Raw genomic sequence first — 24,549 nt, forward strand, 5'->3', positions numbered from 1 at the left:
TTGTTTCAACTTCGGGCTCAATCAAAATCAAAATTAGAAACACTTTGCTTTTTTTTAATGTACAACGCATTTTGCAGGTTATTTATATTTTTAGTTATATTTTTTAATAATTTGTATAATTATAATCTAATATAACATGTATCTTTTCTAGATATATATAATAATATTGGTAACACATAATTAAATTTAATATAAATTAACTAAAAAAATAAGTACTTCGTTCTTTTAAAAACAAATGCACGTACAACTCCAAATACTTTTAAAAAATACGAGAGAATAAAATTTTGATATAATTAGTATAAGACAATAAAAATTATACGACCTGCAAAGTGTCTCGCGTCTATATATTTTCACACTATTATTCGATCCATTATCTTAATAATAGAAGACAAATTAAATTAACTCACCGATCGATGCGCAGCAGCGGAGTTGTCGTTCTGTTGATCTGCATAGTTGATCTGTAAAACACGAAATAAATCAAAATTATAGCAGCGTTCACAATATAAAATATTTGTAAAATCATAAAAAATATTGAGTACATTGAACTTTTAATTCGTTTTCTAAGCAAATATGTAATAAAAGAATTATTAAAAAAGTTTAATTATTTAAATAAAAAGTAAAAAAATATGCGAATAAATTCTAATAATGATAAATATTAACTAATGTAAATATTTTGTCTTTCAAATATTTTAATGTGTACAATATTTTCAACAAATAAATGAATTATTGCTTACCGTAAAGTTGCTCCGCCGGCGCCCGATGCTCCTCCTGAGCCTCCTCCTCCTCTCAATGGTCCTTCGAAGCACTCACATTAAATCTCACGCGTTCGCAGCGCATGCATTGCTCGCATGCGTATCTGAATACGAAAATCGCGCGATACTTAAAACGACACTCCTGACATCGCAGGCGAATCGAACCGAACTGTCCAAGCTGCGACGTTACGCGCGAATTTCGTCCGCGTTTCAGACGACCACATTTACCAATTGGGGCACGATTCTCTCAAAACAGAAGGCAAAGATAAGCTCGAAGAAGATGAGGTGATTAGTCATCCAATCAACCGACTAGATACAAGACATCTGAAAAGCAATCGGTAGCGTTTGACTAACTCCAGTAGCCGTCCTCGACTACCTTCGACAGTCCGGCTATCTGTACAACTAGCGCGCTGCACGTAGAACCGAAGATTGCCCTGCCGTAGTGGAGATTTTATGATTGAAACCGACCTTTCCCTCCCCCGAGCCAAGCCTAAAGTCACAAAAAATCGTGTCCCAATATTTGTCATACAGCAAAAATGCGTTCATCTATAGATTCGCTATAACTCTCGGCATTAACGGCACTCCCGACGCGCATTTTGTTATACTATACGACGGAACGAATATATTTTGTAGCGCCGATTACGCGCACAAAGTTGATCTGTAAAATAAAAAAATAAATGCAGATTAGTGTTTGAAATAACAAATATTTATAGAATAATTACTGCGCACATTAAACTTTATATTCGTTTATTTATGCACACGTCTAAACAAAGAATTAAAATTTTCAAAAATATATTTTTTGAATAAAGAGAAAAGTTTAATTAGTTAAAATAATAATATGTAAAAAATTTTTAAAAATGGTAAATATTAATTTACTATTATAAATATTTTACTAAATATTTTAAGTATTTTAAATATTTTATATCCGCTACATTATATAATATTTTATATGTAATATTTTGCGAATAACAAATAAATTAATTATTGCTCACCGTAAAGTTGCTCCGCCGGCGCCCGATGCTTCTCCTGAGCCTCCTCCTCCTCTCAGTGGTCCTTCGAAGCACTCACATTGAATCTCACGCGTTCGCGGCGCATGCATTGCTCGCATGCGTACCTGAATACGAAAATTGCGCGATACTTAAAACGGCACTCCCGACATCACAGGCGAATCGAATCGAATTGTCCAAGCTGTGACGTTACGCGCGAATTCCGTCCGCGTTTCAGACGACCACATTTACCAATTGGGGCACGATTCTCTCAAAACAGAAGGCAAAGATAAGCTCGAAGAAGATGAGGTGATTAGTCATCCAATCAACCGACTAGATACAAGACATCTGAAAAGCAATCGGTAGCGTTTGACTAACTCCGGTAGCCGTCCTCGACTACCTTCGACAGTCCGGCTATCTGTACAACTAGCGCGCTGCACGTAGAACCGAAGATTGCCCTGCCGTAGTGGAGATTTTATGATTGAAACCGACCTTTCCCTCCCCCGAGCCAAGCCTAAAGTCAAAAAAAATCGTGTCCCAATATTTGTCATACAGTAAAAATGCATTCATCTATAGATTCGCTATAACTCTCGGCAAAAGAAACTCTCTACAACTCCTCCTCCTCTCAGTGGTCTATAAAGTATTCACACGCAATCGCGACGCGAATATGAAAAGCGCACGTCACTTTAAACGGCACTCCGCGTTTTATATTACTGCGAAATTACAGCGGAACAATGTTACAATAATCATACGATATTTTAGCCGACACTCCCGACGCGTATTTTGTCATATTAGAATGAAATTTAAACTCGAATATCGCTCATTGCACGGAATACGCGTTCGACACGCTGCCATGTACGCAACAGGTAATGGTAGAAAGGGGGAGGAAGGTGAAAGACTGTGAAAAGTAATAAGAATTGGGGATAGTTGAGGGGGGGGGGGGAATAACGCGCCGATACGCGAACGGTCTGCCTCGCTCAAGTCCCGCCGTGCGAATAGTAACAATTCATAGGCAAGGATTCATTCGTATAAGGTCGTGTCCAGTGATGCCAATTCGAGCTCGCTGGTACCATGGGTACCGTAGTGGAGGGGATACGCACCGTGTGCTCGCCGAGCAACACGGACATGTGACGTCAGCGATTTCGCTTGTGTGGGTATCCCCTCTTCTACGGTACCCATGGTACCAGCGAGCTCGAATTGGCATCACTGGTCGTGTCGAAGAATTCAAGTGTGATTTAGGAGTAGGGGAAAGGAATGTGCGTGCCGATACGCGTGCGAGAGAGAGAAAGCGTGGAAGTGAGGGAGAGAGGACATAGAGCACATTGGCTACAGAGCGTATGTAAACAACCCCACCAAACCTTCCCTTGCCGTGAGTGAAAGAAATTCCTAATATGATATATAATATTTTGCACATTACAAGATATTTTTTTTGCATTCAGAATTTTAATTTCGTTAAATAATTTACTATTTTATTTTTCGCCTTCTATTGTATTTCGTGTCGTATTTTTTAAATTTTGTTTGTAGATTTGTCAGCGTGATCTAATATAAAAATTAATTTTACTTGATAAAAATTCTGTGTTTTAAAGCTTTTTCAGCGCTTTTCAATTCCATATTGTAGTACAAATAAATAAATATACGAGTAAAAATTAAAGATAAATACTCACGTAAAATAAATAAATGTTACAAAATACAAAATATCGTTTTACGTGAACACTGCTGCTCGCGCAATGAATTTTGATCGAAATAAACCTTTCAAAATACGCGATGTAATCGATGTACATTCCCGATGCGTCCCGACTTACATAAGAACAAAGACTATATAGTTTTTGGTATCACACGAATACACTCGGCATTCTGTAGAAAACAACAAAAAGTAGTTGTAAGAAATAATTGTATCTCATCAAGGTAGAGGAAGTAATTTCGGAGGTTAACTGTAATGAGAAAGATACAAGGATGATCAGAATTATTACTGTCGTCAGCATTATTGTCCGCCGGAAAACTACTCAATCTAAGAATAATTGTCGAGAGCTTCTTGATATGTGTGGCATAAGATTTAAGAAAAAATGAAATTGCAAACACGCATAAATCAATTTGAAATCATTTACAATTTGTTAAGCGTCAATCCTAGAGCCCGTTGAACAAGCGATGTTACGTTTTATTTTACGTAATAAATTTATTTTTTATTATAAAACACAAATTTATAAAAAAAAAATTTATAAAAAACGTATCATTATCGACATAAAAAATAAATTCTAACAATTACATTATTATGATGGCAGAAGGAAAACAAATTAATAATTATAAATTGACATATTTATAAAAAAGAATATAATTTTAAATAAGTGTTCCGAATTAATTCAGCATCTGTATCTATATTCGTCATTAGTACCTGTGTTTTATTCCTCATCAAATGCGCCGTTACAGCTACGGTTAATGCAACCAAGCGCATTAGAAATTGTGCTACCAAAGTAATAAGTAAGTTCCTCTGTCATAAGAATATCGATTACTTAATGTTCAACCTCATGAATTTTATAACAAACTATTAAAATATATATATATATATATATATATATATATATTACTTATACAAAATATTGGTTTCTCTATATTTATAGATATTGTATTAAATTACGTATCACATGATTGGATATTTCTCAAATAATTTATTGCAAATAAAAATTATTGCTTTTATTGCACTTATGAGTGTCACATCGCCTGATTTGCATTACGTTAGAATGATGTTACAAGTGATTGATTTCGATATATTTGGAAACTCAATATTACTACTCAATAAATATTTTTTACCAACAAATTTTATTAGACAGAATAAATGTATAAAAATATTTATTTTTAACAATCTCTATCGCAATATATATAATTTTATTTAATTGTTTCTTTTCTTCGTTTAATTTCCATTAATCCCAAATTTTAACGTAACTTACAAGACATTACGAATATGCATAAACGGCAATTTTATATACCAACAATAATTATCCACATTTTGAAATTAAATTATTGAAAATTAAACTTTTACGTTTCCGATCAATGTTACATATTATACATATTAGTGATAAATTACATTTTATAAACCTAGATCTTATACCGTTATCGTAAATACTACATCTAAACTTTTAAAACATAAATATGGATTTTAAAACATAAATATTTATACATATACATGTAGCAAAGAGAGAATGTGTTATAAATGTCACATGACACAAAGGATATTCCTCATACGCCAGTTCGTGTTTCATACGCGATCATATCAGATATAACGAACTCGACAGTGCAAATGCGTGTGTAAATTATTTAATTAATTGCTTGAAACTGAAAAACTTATAAAATAACATGTTCATTATATCGAAATTTGTGATAATAATCTTATTAAATAAAACTTACGCACATCTCACGCGAGATATGGAAACAATATTACTGCCAACATTAAGTCCGACAGGAGTAAAGGAGGTACGTACGTTTTGCAGTTATTATTCCATTTATTACTCGATCGTCGTTATTTAAGAATTTTAAAATTATTTTCTTAATTGTCATCTATTTTACAGATATCTATAACACTAAAAGTTTTTGGACGATTGATTCAACTGAATCTGCATGGAAGTGATAGAGTTGTACCGCCTGCGTTCGAAGGATGGAAATATAATGTTAAAAACGTTACAGAAAAATTGTTGGAATTAAACGTATCAAGTCATTGCTATTATTATCATGAAGATCATATCAGCTCTGCGGCCATCGACTTTTGTCATGAACATGGATTGGTCAGTAATATTACAAAAAAAAACAAACTGTTTTAAAATTTTTATGTTTTTACTTGTATACTGTATTACTTTTCGTTTTAAATACAAATATAACATGTAAAAAAAAATATATCTTCTTAAAATTAGGAAGGACTTGTTTTTATGGAAAACAACACAATAGAGATTCGGCCCTTGCGGAACGAGTTTACGCCTATGTGCTTAATCGACGATTTTAGAGGACAATCAAATCTTTCATTTGGCAAACCTTATGTTATCAAAAGATCACTGCAATATTTTGCTGATTCAAAACTTTACCACCAGGACATGTTTAAACTGAAGCGACGTCACGTACGCAATGCTCGACAAAATTTAACTATAGAACTGGCCGTTTTTTTCGACGAAGCAGCATATCATATGTACATGCCTATTCTGGACAATGATGAGGATAAGTTACGCAATATGATATTAGCATACGTGAACCAAATTCAAGCCTTGTTGCATCATTCAAGTTTCGGTGCTCCTGTTGATATTTCATTGGTAAAGTTGGTAATAATGGATAAACAGCTGTCAAATTTGTCTGCTTTCGACGGTAACCATAAAAAGATGATCAATTCGTTTTGCGATTACGTGAATTTTTTGTATTCTGAATACGGGATTGATTCGCTTCAGTGGGACATTGGTCTTTACCTGACCGGAATAAATCTATATGAGTCAGAAAAGGAACAAAAGCATTATGGTGTTGTAGGAAGTTCTTTCTTTAATTCCTCGTGTACACAGAATTCATCGTGCGCCTTAGTAGAAATTGGTTCTACCGGTCCTTACGCAGTCTCGGGTTTTGCGACGTCTCGTATTGCTGCTCATGAGATCGGTCATCTGTAAGTTTATGTATACTTTTTTTATACAATTAGGTATATGATATTTATTAGAAGAATTTTTATATTTGTGCAATTGAAAGATAAAACTGCTCAGAGTTTTTAAGAGATTTAGTTTTTTAAAGTGTAAAACTTTTGAGTAACAACAAAGTATTTAAAAATATTGCAGATAAGGCATATTTTTAAACGTAATAATTTAATTGTTCAAAAGATTAGGAGTGGAACACGATAATGGCTCTATCGATTCGACGTGTCCGAATGGCAAATACATAATGTCAGATTGGCAATATCTACGGGGACAAGTAACGTGGTCCGCATGTAGTCGTAACATTACGAAAAATCTGTGGAAAGAAAAACCGTGTCTTTTTGATCACACGAGACGAGAAGAGACCGATGATCCATATGTACTGGGCCATTCACGTTATCACGATTTACCTGGAAGGGAATGGTCTGCCAAAGCACAATGTGAATTATTTTTACGCGACAAAGATGCAAACGTAGTCACGTTGCATGATGTATGTCAAGTCTTACAATGCGAAACGCCTGACAGGAATAGGAATTTCTTCGCGGGACCTGCGTTGGATGGTATGTTTTTATTGTAATTAGAAACTTTAATTAAAATTTTGAACTAAATTTTTTTCAGGAACTAATTGTGCACTCGGAAAGGAATGTCGCGGCGGAGAATGCATAGCCGTTATCACACCACCATACATTTTTTCGTATTGTGAAGACGATAATTGGAGTGAATGGAAAGAAGACTCTTGTAAAAGCAATTGCTTGACGAAATCCAAAGGCGTGGTAATCAAACGACGTTTTTGCAAACATGGTATTTACAAAACGGCTAGTTGTGATGGGCCATATTACGACGTGGTTCTGTGTAATGACTCCAGCCTTTGCACTGAAGAACGCTTTACGATTGCCGAATATACTGCTCTAAAATGTACTGAACTTAGCCTAAAAATAAAAAGACAGTGCAAAGAATATTTCAAGTACGAACCGTTAAATGAGCCAGGAAAGCAGGCCTCCCATGTCGTCGAGGAACCGTGGAGAGCCTGTACCATACACTGCCTACGTGAAGAAGAAATATCTGCTAATTACAGTCTGTTTTTTTCCTATGCACCACGCCAGGAAATGCTCGATTTAAAAATCGAACCATACTTTCCAGATGGAACGTGGTGTCATGAGAAAGATGGGCAAAATTATTATTGCCGCCAGCATTATTGTCTGCCGGGAAACAATTCAATTGAAGAATAATTACCGAAAGCTTCTCGACATGTGTGGGCAAGGATCTAAGAAAAAATAAAATTGCAAAACAAGAGTAATTCAATTTAGAAATGTTTAGTATTTGTTCAGTATAAAATTTAGGATCCATTAAATCAGTGCTCGGAATTAGTCTGAACATTTCAGCCGATTTCCGTGGTATACGCCTCCTTTCCTCTCCTTACCGCGCGCGCCGCAGCCGCTAGGGCCAGCGCCGCCGAGCGTTAGGAGCGACACTATCTGATTATGAGTGGGTTCTTTTTCCTATTTATTAAAATTTAAAAAAATGTATTAAAAGTTATTAAAAATAAATTTTTTATTTTTAAATTTATTAAGTGAAAATATTTCAATAGATTTCCACGTCACCCATGAGATACTAATGCTGACGCGTTTTTTTTTTAATGGTTTCCCCCGTAGACCTATTCCACTAAAGATAAAAATAAATTCTTAATTTAAAAAAAAATATATATGTAAAAGAGATTTTCTTAATTAGATTTTCTTAGCCTTTTATGAGAATGAACAATTGATGCAATAATGTAGATAAAAACCACTTTTTGAAAAACGTGTCAGTATTAGTACCTCATGGGTGACGTAGAAATCTATTGAAATATTTCCACTTAATAAATTTAAAAAAAAATTTATTTTTAATAAATTTTAATAAATTTTTTTAAATTTTAATAAATAGGGAGAAGGACCTACTCATAGAACCTAATCAGATAGTGCCGCTCCTAACGCTCGGCGGCGCTGGCCCTAGCGGCTGCGGCGCGCGCGGTAAGGAGAGGAATGGAGGCGTATACCACGGAAATCGGCTGAAATGTTCAGACTAATTCCGAGCACTGCATTAAATTATCGTCGTTACTTTCTATTTTAAGCAATAAATCCATTTTTTGTTAGCATATAGTAAATTTATACGAGAAGAAATACGTCGAATTATCGACATAAAAAAAATTCCATGCAAAATCCAAATAACTTAATAGTTAGTAATTGCATAAAGAAAAAAATAAACATTTGTTAGTTGACAGGGATTCGAAAAAAATATGATGATAAATCAGTGCTCAGAATTAATTAAGCATCTGAATCGATTTTCGTCATTGGTACCTGCTTTCCTTCTTCGTCGGACGCGCCGTTACAGCTACAGCCAATGCATTACATGTTGCTATCGAATTAATTAGTAGATTCTTCTTCCATAAGAAGATCGACTACGTAAACTTTAAATCTCGTGAAATTTAGAATATACTACTTAAATATATATGTATATTACTTAAACAAAGTGTTGCTTTCTCTATAGTTATACTTGTATATATATTTATAATTGTATTGTACAACGTATCACATGATTGGGTATTTCTCAAATTATTCATTGCCAATAAAGAATCCCTTATTGCACTTATGAGCGTGTCACATTGTTAAATTTACATTACGTTAGAATGATGTTACAAATAATTGATTTCGATATATTTATTAACTGAATATTACTACTCAATATATATTTTTAACTTTTAATATTTTTTACCAACAAATTTTATTCAACAGAATAATTGCATAAAAATATTAATTCTTAACAATGTCTGTTGCAATATGTATAAATTTATTTAATTGTTTCTTTTCTTTGATTTCTATTGATCCTGAATTTCAACGTAACTTACAAGATATTACGAATACGCATAAACAACAATTTTATATACCAACAATAATTATCAACATTTTGAAATCAAATTATTAAAAATTAAACTTTTACGTTTCCGATCAATGTTACATATTATACATATTAGTGATAAATTACATTTTATAAACCTTCATTTTATACCGTCATCGTAAATACTACATTTAAACGTTTGGATTTAAAAACATAAATATTTATACATATACATGTAGCAAAGAGAGAATATACAATAGGTGTCACACTACACGAAAGATATTTCTCATACGCCAGTTCGTGTTTCATTCGTGATCATATCAGATATAACGAACGCGACAGTGCTAGTGCGAGTATATAAATTATTTGATTAATAGTTTAATAGTTTGAAATTGAACGAGAACTTAAAAAAATAAAATGTTTTTTTTATTGAAATATATGATAATAATTTTACTAAATGAAACGTACGCGCAAATTACGCATGATATTGAAACAATATTACTGCCGGCATTGAATCCGACAGGCGCAATAAAGGTACGTGCGTTTTACAGTTTAATTCTATTTGTTGCTCGTTATTCGAGAATTATCAAATTTCTTTTTTAATTGTCATTCAAATTACAGATACCAATAACACTGAAAGTTTTCGGACGATTGATTCAACTGAATCTGCGTAGAAGTGATCGAATTGTATCGCCTGCGTTCAAAGAATGGAAATATAATGCGAAAGGTGTGACAGAGAAATTGTTTAAATTAAACGTATCAAGTCATTGCTTTTATTATCATGAAGATCATATCAGCTCTGCGGTTATCAACTTTTGTCATGAACATGGATTGGTCAGTAATATTACATGAAAAACAAACAGTTTTAAAATTTTTATGTGTTTACTTGTGACCTTTATTATTTTTCGTTTTATATACAATGACACATAAAGAATAAATATATCTTTTTAAAAGCAGAAAGGATTTGTTTTTGTGGAAAACAACACGTTAGAGATACAGCCTTTGCGGAACGATTTCATGCCTATGTGTTTAATCTACGATTTTAAAGGACAATCTAATCTTTCACTTGGCAAACCTTATGTTATTAAAAAATCAATGGAATATTTTGCTGATTCAAGTCTTTACCACTGGGGCATGTTTAAACTAAAGCGACGTCACGTGCGCAATGCGCAACAAAATTTAACTGTGGAACTTGCCGTTTTCTATGACGAAGCAGCATATAATACGTCCATGTCAATTTTGAACAATGATAAGGATAAGTTACACAATATGATATTAGACTATGTAAATCGTATCCAAAATGCTTTCAGTCGCCCGAGTTTGGATGCCTTTTTCAATATTACGTTAATAAGTTTAAAATATTTGAAAGAACAGCAGTTAAATTTGCCAATTTCTGATGGCGACGCTAAAGAATTGCTCAATTCTTTTTGCACATACGTGAATTTTCTTAATCCTTCGGACGATAATGATCCGCGTCACTGGGACATTGGCCTTTACTTAACCGGAATAAATCTTTATGAATATATTCACGTATTGCAACCGTATTACAGAACCGAAAAGAATTATGATATTAAGGGAAGAACCTATCAAGATGGCGCATGCAATCCGCTTTTATCTTGCGCAATAGTAGAATTCCGTGATTCATCTGAAATCACATCATCTCTTGAAGCTATTTATAAGATCGGAAATCTGTAAGTTTTTGTATATTAGTTTTACATATAGAGAATAAATTACATTTTATAATAAAATTTATTTAATTGTACAATTGCACAATAAAATCAACAAGTAAACAGTCATTATTAAAAAAATTTATTCTTTAATTGTTTACCATGTTAACTATTACTAAATCATAAGATAAATACAAATATTTCAATCAAATAATGCAAAGTGAAACATATATTTAAAATTAATAATTTATCTGATCAACAGTTTAGGATTAACACAAGAGCAAAGTTCTAGCGATTCGCAAAAGTACGTAACATGGTCTAAGAATAGTAACAAAATTGAAAAACTCTGGGAAACAAAAACGTGTCTTAGAGATCAAGCAAAAACAATGATTTCCAAACCGGAGAACATCAATAATGACAATGCGGGACAGAACTTAACCATAGAACTTGCCGTTTTTATCGACGAAGCAGCATATAATAAGTCCATGTCTATTTTGGACAATGATGAGGATAAGTTACACAATATTATATTAGCGTACGTGAATCGCATCCAGGCTGCCTTTAATCGTCCGAGTTTGGATGTTTTTATGAATATTACGTTAATACGTTTAATTATGCTGAGAGAACAGCCGTCAAATTTGCCAATTTCTGACGGCAATGCTGGCGAATTGCTCTTTTCGTTCTGCACATACGCGGATTCTCTAAATTTTCCGAACGATAATAATCCGCATCACTGGGATATTGCCCTTTACTTAACCGGAATAAAACTTTATGAAAATGTTATGGTAAAATTTAAAACGCATGACAGAGATGAGAAGAATTTTCAGATTACGGGATATACTTACTTCGATAGCGTATGTAAGCCGCTTCTCTCATGCGCGATAGCAGAATTCCGTGACAAATCTGAAGTCGAATACCCTCTTACTGCTATTAAGATGATCGGAGAGCTGTAAGTTTTTAAGAACTAGTTTTAATAACATTACAAAAACGTATAAATTGAAAATAAATAACATTATATAATGAAATTTATTTAATTGTAGAATTGTACAATAAAATCAACAAGTAAACAATCATTTTAAAAAAATTTTATTCTTTAATTGTTTGTTATATAAACTATTAATAAACTAAAAGATATTTAAGAATATTTTAATTAAACAATGCAGAGTAAGGCATATACTTAAAATTAATAATTTATCTGTTTTACAGTTTAGGATTAATACCAGAGCAAAGTTCTAGCAATTTGGAAAGGAATATAACATGGCCCGAGTATAATCGTAATGAAATGGAAACACTATGGGAAAGAAAAACATGTCTTAGGGATCAAGCAAAAAGGATGAACTTTAAAAAGGAAAACATTGATAATACGCAAAAGAAATTGATCATAGAACTTGCCGTTTTTTTCGACGAAGCAGCATATCATATGTACATGCCTATTCTGGACAATGATGAGGATAAGTTACGCGATATGATACTAGCATACGTGAACCAAATTCAAGCTTTGTTGCATCATTCAAGTTTTGGTGTTCTTGTTGATATTTCATTGGTAAAGTTGGTAATAATGGATAAACAGCTATCAAATTTGTCTACTTTCGACGGTAACCATACAAAGATGATCAATTCATTCTGCGATTACTTGAATTTTTTGTATCCTAAAGACGGGATTGATTCGCTTCAGTGGGACATTGGCCTTTACCTGACCGGAATAAATCTATATGAGTCAGAAAAGGAACAAAAGCATTATAGTGTTATAGGAAGTTCTTTCGTCAATTACTCGTGTACCGAGATTTTATCGTGCGCTTTAGTAGAAATCAGTTCTACCGGTCCTAACGCAGTCTCGGGTTTTGCGACGTCTCGTGCTGCTGCTCATGAGATCGGCCATCTGTAAGTTTATGTATACTTTTTTATACAAATTAAGTATATAAAATTTATTAGAAGAATTTTCATATTTGTTTAATTGTAAGATAAAACTATTCAAAGTTTTAAAGAGATATAGTTTTTTAAGATGTAAAACTTCTTAGTAACTACAAAGTATTTAAAAATATTGCAAATAAGGCATATTTTCGAAAGTAATAATTTAATTGTTCAAAAGATTAGGAATGAAACACGATAATGACTTCATCAATTCGACGTGTGCGAAAAGCAGATACATAATGACAGAGTTTCAATATTTGCGGGGACAAGTAACATGGTCCGAGTGTAGTCGTAACATTACAAAAAATCTCAGGAAAAGAAAACCGTGTCTTCTCGATCATAGAAGACGAGAAGAGACCGAAAATCCATATGCACTGGGCCATTCGCGTTATCACGATTTGCCGGGAAGAGAATGGACCGCCAAAGAGCAATGTGAATTATTTTTACGCGACAAAGATGCAAACGTAGTCACGTTGCATGATATATGTCAAGTCTTACAATGCGAAACGCCTCGCAAAAATGAGTATTTCTTTGCCGGACCTGCGTTGGATGGTATGTCTTTTTTGTAATTAAGGAGTTCAATCTAAAGTTTCTAACAAAATTTTTTTTAGGAACACGTTGTGCACTCGAGAAAGAATGTCGCGGCGGAGAATGCGTGGCCGTTATCGAACCACCATACATTTTTCCGTATTGTGAAGACAATAATTGGAGTGAATGGAAAGAAGACTCCTGTAAAAGCAGTTGCTTGACGCAATCCAAAGGCGTGGTAATCAAACGACGTTTTTGCACACATGGTACTTACAAAACGGCTAGTTGTAATGGGCCATATTACGACGTGGTTCTTTGCAATGACTCAGGACTTTGCACTGGAAAACGCAAAAGAATTACCGAATATGCTACCATAAAATGCACCGAATACAATTTAAAGGTGAAAAAGGAAGGCGGAAAATATTTCAACTATGATCCAGAAAATGGGCCGGGATGGAAGGTCATTCATGATAAGACGAAACCGTGGATAGCCTGTACCGTATATTGCCGACGAATTGTATCTGCTGCAAAAAAGCAATATGAATATGTGGCACGCCTGGAAATGCTCGACTTAGATATCGACCCATACTTTCCAGATGGGACACGGTGTCACTACGAAGATGGCCAGAATTATTACTGCCTCCAGCATTACTGTCTACCGGAAAACTACTCAATCCAAGAATAATTGTCGAGAGCTTCTTGATATGTGTAGAGTAGGATTTAAGAAAAAATAAAATTGCAAATACGCATAAATCAATTTGAAATCATTTACAATTTGTTAAGCATCAATTCTAGAGCCCGTTGAACAAGCGATGTTACTTTTTATTTTACGTAAGAAATCTATTTTTTGTTACAAAAATCAAATTTATAAAAAATACGTAACATTATCAACATAAAAAATAAATTCTATCAATTACATTGTTAAGATTGCAGAAGGAAAACAAATTAATAGTTATAAATTGACATATTTATGAAAAAAGAATATAATTTTAAATAAGTGTTCCGAATTAATTTAGCATCTGTATCTATATTCGTCATTAGTACCTGTGTTTTATTCCTCATCAAGTGCGCCGTTACAGCTACGGCTAATGCAACCAAGCGCATTAGAAGTAGCGTTATCGAATTATAAGTTGGTTGTTCTTTCATAAAAACATCGATTACTTAATGTTTAAACCTCATGAATTTTATAACGAACTATTAAAATATATATATATATATATATATATATATATATATATATATATATATATATATATTATTATTTATACAAAATATTGGTTTCTCTATATTTATAGATATTATATTGAATTACGTATCACATGATTGGATATTTCTCAAATCATTCATTGCTAATAAAAAATCCTTTATTACACTTATGGGTGTGTCACATCGCCTGATTTGCATTACAGTGGAATGAGGTTAGAAGTGATTGATTTTCGATATATTTATTAACGCAATATTATTATTCAATTTGTATTTTATACTTTTAATACTTTCTAACAACAAATTTTATTAGTCAGATTAAACATGAAAAACATATCAATTGTTAACAATGTCTGTCGCAATATGTATAATTTTATTTATTTGTTTCTTTTCTTCGTTCGATTTTCATTCAACACTGAATTCTAACGTAACTTACAAGACATTACGGACATGTATAAACGACAAATTGCATTTTATAAACCCACATTCTAAATCGTTATCGTATATACAATTAATAATATAATAATAAAAATATAAAAATATAATAATAAATAAAAATATAATAATTATAAAAATATAATGATAAATCAGTGCGCAGAATTAATTGAGCATCTGAATCGAAAAAATATATATATATATATATATATATATATATATATTACTTAAACAAAATATTGCTTTCTCTATATTTATACTTGTATATATATATTTATAATTTCATTGTACTACGTATCACATGATTGGATATTTCTCAAATTATTCATTGCCAATAAAAAATTCCTTATTGCACTTATGAGCGTGTCACATTGTTAAATTTACATTACGTTAGAATGATGTTACAAGTGATTGATTTAGATATATTTATTAACTCAATATTACTTAATAAATATTTTTTAACTCTTAATATTTCTTACCAACAAATTTTATTAGACAGAATAAATGTATAAAAATATTAATTCTTAACAATGTTTGTCGCAATATGTATAATTTTATTTAATTGTTTCTTCTCTTCGTTCGATTTTCATTGACCCTGAATTATAACGTAACTTACAAAACATTATGAATATGCATAAACGACAATTTTCTATACCAACATTAATTATCAACATTTTGAAATTAAATTATTGAAAATTAAACTTTTACTTTTCCGATCAATGTTACATATTATCCATATTAATAATAAAATACATTTTATAAACCTATATCCCATACCGTTATCGTAAATACCACTTCAAAACTTTAGATTTTAAACACATAAATATTTGTACATATACAAAGAGAGAATGTGCTGTAGATGTCACTTGACACAAAAGAAATTTTTCATACGCCAGTTCGTGATTCATTCGCGATCATATCAGATATAACGAACACGACAGTGCTAATGCGTATATATAAATTATATTATTAATTGCTAAAATTAAAAAATTTATAAAATAACATGTTTTTTATATTAAAATTTGTGATAATAATTTTACTAATTGAAATTTACGCACATTGCACGCGAGATATGGAAACAATATTACTGCCGGCATCAAACCCGACAGGCGCAAAAGAGGTACGTGCGTTTTACAGTATTATTATATTTGTTAATTAACCATTGTTAATCAAGAATTATCAAGTTTTTTCTTTAAATTGTCATACAATTTACAGATACCAATAACATTGAAAGTTTTCGGACGATTGATTCAACTAAATCTGCGTAAAAGTGCTAGAATTGTATCGCCTGCGTTCAAAGAATGGAAATATAATGCGAAAGGTGTGACAGAGAAATTGTTTAAATTAAACGTATCAAGTCATTGCTTTTATTATCATGAAGATCATATCAGCTCTGCGGTTATCAACTTTTGTCATGAACATGGATTGGTCAGTAATATTACATGAAAAACAAACAGTTTTAAAAGTTTTATGTGTTTACTTGTGACCTTTATTATTTTTCGTTTTATATACAATGACACATAAAGAATAAATATATCTTTTTAAAAGCAGGAAGGATTTGTTTTTGTGGAAAACAACACGTTAGAGATACAGCCTTTGCAGAACGATTTCACGCCTATGTGTTTAATCTACGATTTTAGAGGACAATCTAATCTTTCACTTGGCAAACCTCATGTTATTAAAAAATCAATGGAATATTTTGCTGGTTCAAGTCTTTACCGCTGGGACATGTTTAAACTGAAGCGACGTCACGTACGCAATGTGCAACAAAATTTAACCATGGAACTTGCCGTTTTCGTCGATGAAGCAGCATATAATACGTTCATGTCTATTTTGGACAATGATGAGGATAAGTTGCACAATATTATATTAGCGTACGTGAATCGCATCCAGGCTGCCTTTAATCATCCCAGTTTGGATATCTTTATGAATATTACCTTAATACGTTTGAAGATGCCGACAGAACAGCTGTCAAAATTGCCAGTTTCCGACGGCGAAGCTGGCCAACTGCTCGATTCGTTTTGCAAATATGCAAATTTTCTCAATCCTACGAACGATGATAATCCGAATCATTGGGATATAGGCCTTTACTTAACCGGAATAGATCTTTATGTAGATATTCTAGTAAAACATAAAGGGCATTACAGAAGTGAGAGAAATTTTGAGATTACGGGAAGGGCTCACTACGAAGGCGTATGCGATTTGCTTCTTTCATGCGCGATAGCAGAATTTCGTGATCAATCTGAAGTCGAATACTCTCTTACTGCTATTGAGAAAATTGGTGAACTGTAAGTTTTTGAGAACTAGTTTTACGTATAAATTAAGAATACATAATATTTTTTATTAGAATGTAGGGTGTATCACAAAACTCATAAGACTCTTTGATTAATAATAAGAAAATGAAAGAATTTTAATACTGGTAATCTAACAAAATGCTTAATACGATTCGTAGTACGTGCAGTCTCACAATCTCGCCGTCTCAGTCTTGTAAAATACTTCACACAGCTCGCAGTCTCGTAATAACTCATAGTCTCGTAATAACTCGTAACTCGTGATACTCGTGATACTCGTAGTAGCTCACAGTACTCGTAATCGATCGTATAATAATACAACCGCTCGTAATGCGTATTGTCGTAATCTCGTAATCGTCTTTATTTCTACGCACTTCGTCACGTCCTACGTCCTACGTCCTATGTCACTCACTCTCAATTCACACACACTTTAACTCATACTAACTCTCATCTCTAATGCTAACTCTAATGCGACTCTAATGCGTCGCGTCGCGGTCACTCGCGGAATCTATAACTTAGCTGTGCTCACGCTCGCGCTCGCGTACGCGCGCTTATTAAAACCATCTTACGTATAACTTATAATTCTAATCTTACGTATAATTTTAACAATTCTAACACCCTACAAGAATTTATTTAAATGTACAATTGTATAATAAAGTCAACAAGTAAAAAATCACTTTTAAGAAATTTTAATCTTTAAGAAATTTTATTGTCTAATTGTTTGTTATATAAACAATTAATAAATAAAAAAATATTTAAAAATTTTTTAATTAAACAATGCAAAGTAAAACATATATTTAAAATTAATAATTTATCTGTTTTACAGTTTAGGACTTATACCAGAACGAAGTTCTGGCGATTCGCAAATGATCGTAACATGGTCCGAGTATAGTCGTAAAAAATCTAAAAAACTCTGGGAAAAAAAAACGTGTCTTAGAGATCAAGCAAAAACGATGATCTCTAAAAAGGAAAATGTCGATAAATTGCAAAAGAAATTAACCATAGAACTTGCCGTTTTCGTCGACGAAGTAGCATATTATACGTCCATGATGATTGTGGAGCACAATGACGATAAGTTACAGAATATGATATCAGACTATGTGGATCGTATCCAGGCTGCCTTTAATCGTCCGAATTTGGATGTTTTTATAAACATCACGTTGATACGTTTAATTATGCTCAAAGAACAGCCATCAAATTTGCCAGTTTCTGACGGCAACGCTGGCCAACTGCTCCCTTCGTTCTGTGCATACGCGAATTCTTTAAATTCTTCAGACGATAACGATGCGTATCACTGGGACATTGCTCTTTATTTAACCGGAATAAATCTTTGTGAAAATACTATAGTACAATATGGATATGATTACGAAATAATAAAGGATTATACTATTACAGGAAAATCCTATCACGATGGCGCATGCTTTGCGCGTTTTTCTTGCTTAATAGTAGAATTCCGTGATCCATCGATAATCACATCATCTGTTGATGCTGTTTATAATATCGGCAATCTGTAAGTTTTTATATTAGTTTTACAAATAAATTAAGAATAAATTATATTTTATAATAAAATTAATTTAATTGTACAATTGTACAATAAAATCAACAAGAAAACAGTCACTTTTAAGAAATGTTGTTTTTTAATTGTTTATTATATAAATTATTAATAAATTATAAAATATTAAAAATATTTCAATTAAACACTGCAAAGTAATGCATATATTTAAAATTAATACTATAATATATTTGTTCTACAGTTTGGGATTAACACAAGAGCGAAGTTCTAGCGATTTGGAAAAGAACATAACATGGTCGGAAGATAGTCGTAACAAAATAAAAAACCTCTGGAAAAAAAAATATGTCTTAGAAATCAAGCAAAAATGATGATCCTTAAAAAAGAAACCTCTAAAAAAGAAAACATCAATAATGATAATACTCGAAAAAATTCAACTATAGAACTGGCCGTTTTCGTCGACGAAGCAGCGTATCATATGTACATGCCTATTCTGGACAATGATGAGGATAAGTTACACAATATGATATTAGACTATGTGAATCGTATTCAAGCTGCCTTTAATAATTCGAGTTTGGCAGTTTTTATCAATATTACGTTAATAAATTTGCGTATTTGGAGAAATCAGCCGTCAAATTTACCAGTTTCTGACGGCAACGTTGTCGAACTGCTCTCTTCGTTCTGCACGTACGCAAATTCTCTAAATTCTCCGGATGATATTGATCCGAATCACTGGGATATTGCTCTTTACTTAACCGGAGTAAAACTATATGAAAATGTTATGGTAAAATTTGAATCGCATTATCGAATAGAGAAGAATTATAATATTACGGGAAGAGCCTACCACGATGACGCATGCGATCCGCTTTTCTCTTGCGCAATAGTTGAATTCCGTAATTCATACGAAATCACATCATCTGTTGATGCTGTTTATAAGATCGGCAATCTGTAAGTTTTTATATATTAGTTTTGCGTATAAATTTAAAATAAAATATATTTTATAATGAAATTTATTTAATTGTACAATTGTACAATAAAATCAATAAGAAAACAGTCATTTTCAAGAAATTTTATTTTATTAATTGTGTGTTATACAAACTATTAATAAATTAAAAGATATTTAAAAATATTTTAATTAAATAATGCAAAATGAAAGATATATTTATGGTAAATAATTTTTCTGTTCTACAGTTTAGGATTGGGATTAACAAAAGAGCGAAATTCTAGCGATTTGGAAAGGAATATAACATGGCCCGAGTATAATCGTAATGAAATGGAAACATTATGGGAAAGAAAAACATGTCTTAGAGATCAAGCAAAAACGATGATCTCGAAAAAGAAAAATGTCGATAATTCGCAAAAATAATTAACCATAGAACTTGCCGTTTTCTTCGATAAAGCAGCGTATCATATGTACATGCCTAATCTGGACAATGATGAGGATAAGTTAAACAATATGATACTAGCATACGTGAACCAAATTCAAGCTTTCTTGCATCATTCAAGTTTCGGTGCTTCTGTTGATATATCGTTAATACGATGGGAAATTATGAAAGAACAATTGTCAATTTTGTCAGATGTTGTCGACAAGAAAGATGAAGGATTGCTCTCTTCGTTCTGCGAATACGCGACAAATCAAAATCCTCCAAAAGACAATGATCCCGATCACTGGGACATTGGCCTTTACCTAACCGGAATAGATCTTTATAAGATAAAAAACGCACAAAAATCATATGGCACCATAGGAAGGGCTTATATCAATCACTCGTGTACCCACTATTTGTCGTGCGTCGTAGTAGAAATCGGTACTACAAATAAGATCACACTCTCGGGTTTTGCGACGTCTCTTACTGCTGCTCATGAAATCGGCCATCTGTATGTTTATGTATATCACTTTTACATACAAATTAAGTACATAATATTTATTAAAAGAATTTTCTTATTTGTACAACTAAAAGATAAAAACTACTTAGAGATTTTTAAAATATTTAAATTTTAAAGTGTAAAACTTTTCAGAAACTACAATGTATACAAAAATATTGCAAATGAAGCATATTTCTCTGTAAAAGTAATTTATTTGTTCTAAAGATTAGGAATAGCTTACGATAATGACTCTTTCAATTTGACGTGTGGGAACGGCAAATACATCATGGCAGATTCGCAATTCCGTCGGGGTCAAACAGCATGGTCCGAGTGTAGCCGTAACATTGCGAAAGAACTCTGGAAACAAAACCGTGTCTTCGCGATCACACGAGACGAGAAATTTTCAAAGATGGATTGGACCATTCACGTTATCACGATTTACCCGGAAGGGACTGGACTGCCAAAGCACAATGTCAATTATTTTTGCGAGACAAAGATGCAAACGTAGTCACGTTGCATGATATATGTCAAGTCTTACAATGCGAAACGCCTCACGAGAATGGATATTTCTTCGCAGGAGCAGCGCTGGATGGTATGTCTTTTTATCAAATTAGATACTTCAGTTTTTAATTTATTGAATTTTATTAAGGAACTCATTGTGCACTCGAGAAAGAATGTCGCGGCGGAGAATGCGTGCCCGTAATCGAACCATCTCTCCCATATTGTGAAGGAGATAACTGGAGTAAATGGAAGGAAGACTCCTGTAAAAGCGATTGCTTGACGAAATCGAAAGGCGTGATAATCAAACGACGTTTTTGCAAACATGGTACTAAAACAGCTAGTTGTAATGGGCCATATTACGACGTGGTTCTGTGTGATGACTTCAGACTTTGCTCTGAAGAACGCAAAACGATTGCCGAATATACTGCTTCAAAATGCACTGAATTCAACTTAAAATTAAAAACAAAGTACAAAGTACATTTCAATTACATACCGAAAATTGGGTCAGGTCTGCAAAACTTTCATGACGCTGAGGAACCGTGGATAGCCTGCACCATATACTGTCAACGAGAAGAAAAAACATCTGCTGAACATAGTATATCTCATTTCTACACACCACGTTTGGAATTGTTTGAATCAGGTATCGACCCGTACTTTCCAGATGGAACGTGGTGTCACGAGGAGAATGGGCAGAATTATTATTGTCGTCAGCATTACTGTCTGCCGGAAAACTACTTAATCAAAGAATAATTACCAAAAGCTTCTCGACATGTGCGGGCAAAAATCTAAGAGGAAATAAAATTGCAAAACAAGCATAATTCAATTTAGATCTGTTTAGTATTTGTTCAGTATAAAATCTAAAATCCGTAGAATTATCGTTGTTACTTTATATTTTAATCAATAAATCCATTTATTGTTAGCAAAAAATAAACTTATACGCAGTGAAATACGTCAAATTATTGACATAAAAAATTTCATCCAAAGTCCAGATAACTGTTAGTAATTGCATAAAAAATAAAGTAAGTATTTATTATGTTACGTCCTGATAGATGTAGAATTTTTTCGTTGGGCTCGGCGATCGACGTAAACGGACCTGACCGCACGAGCCGAGCGGCACGTTTAGGACTTGCGACGGGTCAGCGACTGGAAGAGTCGTTTTTACTCCGTCAACAAGTCAACCGCTCGTGGTCCCCTTTTTGGGTCAAGGAATTGAATCCCTATTACCCGGGGCGGAACCTTTGTGCGCAATTTGAGAGGGAAGGTGTGAGGGGGGTGACGAACGAGGAGGGTGTGGTTAAATAAAAAAGAACAAAAGTTTAATTTATTAAAGACAACATTTTAATTTGATTGAATTTATAATTAGGATACAAAACTTAATTCTTAATTGCAGGTGCTAATAATTTTATTTGTGTATTCTTTACAAATGTGTGTGTGTGTGTGTGTGTGTGTGTGGATTATTCCTCAGGGGAAAGGACTAGATTTAAGAAATCAAACCCTGTAAATTCAGGGTTAGGAAGATGCGGAGGAGGCTCGACGTATTCAATGGTGGTGGCTTCGGAGTTGACGGATATGTTGTCAAACTCCGGATCGTTATGTGGGAGTTCCTCCAGTTGAGCCTCTGCTGGAGGAGGGTGGAAACGGACAGGCGAAGGGGGTCTGTAGTCCAGGAGCTCTTCAAGGATCGGAGAGATGGACCTGGGGGTAGGAAGTGGTGAAAGGTCAAGAAAGGGTTGAGGAGATTGTTGAGGAGATTGTTGAGGAGATTGTTGAGGAGATTGTTGAGGAGATTGTTGAGGAGATTGTTGAGGAGATTCCTGAGGAATCGATGGTGATACGGGAGGTGGGTCGGTTTGAGTGTGTGTGGTTATACGTGGGGTGTGTCGCCTAATTCTAACGGGTCTTACGGTGACCCTCGCCGCGTATCTAAGGTATGGTGGGAGGAATATAGCTATGCAGAGAGCGAATGCCGAAAGGTCCGAGCGATTCCGCCGATTGTTGAGTCGCGGCAAATTTTTAGTTCTCACTGATAAATAGCACAACAAAGTTTATAGGGACGGAGCACAAAATAATAATAAAGAGAGGAAAAATAAAACAAATGAACTAACTTACTCGTTACAGGATACTTTCGGATTGAGTTGAATGTGTACGGTGGTTTTGAGCAGGCGCCCCGTTGAGGGATGGTGTGTAGGCGTCGGACCCTTTTGTCAACGTGTGGGCACCCTGCTGCTGGATGGTGTCGTCAGGGTGATGAACCCTCTACTTGGTCGTGACAAAGTATCGACCTTTTTTATTTCGCGGCCAGAACTACTCGGAAAACTGTCTTAAGGACTTGGCAAAACTTGCTTGATAACTGAGTGACTAATTGGGTATAATTGCGCTTGGAGCCACCAAAACACGGGTTTTTATACCCTTTCCTTGGGGTGGATCCATTTGGAAAATCTTAGGTTTTTGAAGCGGGGATCGAATAGGAATTAGTCTTGTGAGAAGATTTTTAATGTGGGGGAGGATGGCGTCATTTTTAACTAATAGGATTAGGTTTAGGTAATTAAGTTACTTGGAATGGGGGTAGGAAGAAAGGGGCCCTAACGAATAAGGAATAGCGTCGTTTCGGGTCCATATGCGATGGGGGTAGGTTTTTGAGGTGGCGTAACCCGGTTGGTGTTAATTAGTATAGGTGGGGTGCATCTCAGTGTCTTAAGATCTAGGTGGGCGTAGTCTTTAGACCGTACGACGGAATGAAGGGTGGTCTATAGAGGTGCTTGCCCCGATTCCCGGCTTTCGGATTGGAGGGTTGAGAATCGGTATATGAGTTCGCGAGGCCTTGGGTCACTGATCTAATAAATTTGACAGTTTACGACTGTCGCGTGGCCCTGGGGTCGCGTGGAGAGTGCGATTAATGCATCTCGGTTTCCCAGACCTACTGAACACGTGCACCGTATCAGGTGTCATGCCTTCTAGGCGTGCGACTGTGGTCATTACCCGATCGTCACTCGGTAAAATCCTATCTATTAGGGTTCCCGTAGGCAGAATCCAAGTATATGGCTAGCTAGTGCCAGTTTTTATTTCCTACTTTAAACATCTGGAGTCGACTAAAGACTCCGGTTACCGCAAGTTTTGACTTTTATGATTTTTCTGACGACGATAGGCACGCTGACCGACCAAGGTATTTTCAAATATCTATCCCCCTTGCTATTTTTCTCTGTGAGAAAGTTCGAGCTCATGGTGTCTCGTGAGAAAAACAGCTCTGGCGTTATAATATTCTTTAAAAGTTTTTTGTTGGTCCCGTGTTTACTAGGTCTGGTATTTAATAAAAAGAAAAGAATCGTGAAGTCTGATCAGGACGTAACAATTAGTTAATAAAAATTCGAAAAAAATATGATGA

General features: G+C 33.9%; 3 protein-coding genes across 3 annotated transcripts; all 3 read left to right on the forward strand.

The window, feature by feature from the left end:
- The first annotated feature begins 4,790 nt into the window (after positions 1-4,790).
- Positions 4,791-7,953, forward strand: LOC136997094 (A disintegrin and metalloproteinase with thrombospondin motifs adt-2-like). The gene is made up of 5 exons (XM_067347348.1): positions 4,791-5,203; positions 5,299-5,511; positions 5,638-6,365; positions 6,574-6,947; positions 7,006-7,953. Exons 1-5 carry the CDS (start codon positions 5,087-5,089, stop codon positions 7,614-7,616), a joined length of 2,043 nt encoding a protein of 680 aa, XP_067203449.1. The 5' UTR covers positions 4,791-5,086; the 3' UTR covers positions 7,617-7,953.
- A 1,589-nt stretch (positions 7,954-9,542) lies between these two features.
- On the forward strand, positions 9,543-14,567 carry LOC136999905 (uncharacterized). The gene is made up of 7 exons (XM_067354942.1): positions 9,543-9,792; positions 9,880-10,092; positions 10,216-10,949; positions 11,188-11,874; positions 12,132-12,806; positions 13,015-13,388; positions 13,448-14,567. The coding sequence occupies exons 1-7, from the start codon at positions 9,676-9,678 to the stop codon at positions 14,047-14,049; spliced, it is 3,402 nt and encodes a 1,133-aa protein (XP_067211043.1). The 5' UTR covers positions 9,543-9,675; the 3' UTR covers positions 14,050-14,567.
- Positions 14,568-15,903: 1,336 nt separating this feature from the next.
- Positions 15,904-23,979, forward strand: LOC105680047 (A disintegrin and metalloproteinase with thrombospondin motifs adt-2-like). Its single transcript, XM_067351830.1, has 8 exons — positions 15,904-16,122; positions 16,218-16,430; positions 16,554-17,290; positions 18,120-18,803; positions 19,048-19,751; positions 19,995-20,678; positions 20,892-21,258; positions 21,316-23,979. Exons 1-5 carry the CDS (start codon positions 16,006-16,008, stop codon positions 19,172-19,174), a joined length of 1,878 nt encoding a protein of 625 aa, XP_067207931.1. The 5' UTR covers positions 15,904-16,005; the 3' UTR covers positions 19,175-19,751; positions 19,995-20,678; positions 20,892-21,258; positions 21,316-23,979.
- Positions 23,980-24,549: the final 570 nt, after the last annotated feature.

This window comes from Linepithema humile, chromosome 1, assembly GCF_040581485.1.
Source record: "Linepithema humile isolate Giens D197 chromosome 1, Lhum_UNIL_v1.0, whole genome shotgun sequence".
Taxonomy (NCBI): Eukaryota; Metazoa; Arthropoda; class Insecta; order Hymenoptera; family Formicidae; genus Linepithema; species Linepithema humile.

What these genes read in the sequence shown, in the direction of transcription:
- LOC136999905 (XM_067354942.1), top strand. Translation starts at nt 9,676, where the DNA reads ATGTTTTTTTTATTGAAATATATGATAATAATTTTACTAAATGAAACG. An exon ending in TTTGTCATGAACATGGATTG is followed by an intron (nt 10,093 to 10,215) that starts GTCAGTAATATT and finishes TTTTAAAAGCAG; the next exon opens with AAAGGATTTGTTTTTGTGGA. An exon ending in TGCCGGACCTGCGTTGGATG is followed by an intron (nt 13,389 to 13,447) that starts GTATGTCTTTTT and finishes AATTTTTTTTAG; the next exon opens with GAACACGTTGTGCACTCGAG.
- LOC136997094 (XM_067347348.1), top strand. Translation starts at nt 5,087, where the DNA reads ATGTTCATTATATCGAAATTTGTGATAATAATCTTATTAAATAAAACT. An exon ending in GCTCATGAGATCGGTCATCT is followed by an intron (nt 6,366 to 6,573) that starts GTAAGTTTATGT and finishes ATTGTTCAAAAG; the next exon opens with ATTAGGAGTGGAACACGATA. An exon ending in CGCGGGACCTGCGTTGGATG is followed by an intron (nt 6,948 to 7,005) that starts GTATGTTTTTAT and finishes AATTTTTTTCAG; the next exon opens with GAACTAATTGTGCACTCGGA.
- LOC105680047 (XM_067351830.1), top strand. Translation starts at nt 16,006, where the DNA reads ATGTTTTTTATATTAAAATTTGTGATAATAATTTTACTAATTGAAATT. An exon ending in TTTGTCATGAACATGGATTG is followed by an intron (nt 16,431 to 16,553) that starts GTCAGTAATATT and finishes TTTTAAAAGCAG; the next exon opens with GAAGGATTTGTTTTTGTGGA. An exon ending in ATTGAGAAAATTGGTGAACT is followed by an intron (nt 17,291 to 18,119) that starts GTAAGTTTTTGA and finishes TCTGTTTTACAG; the next exon opens with TTTAGGACTTATACCAGAAC.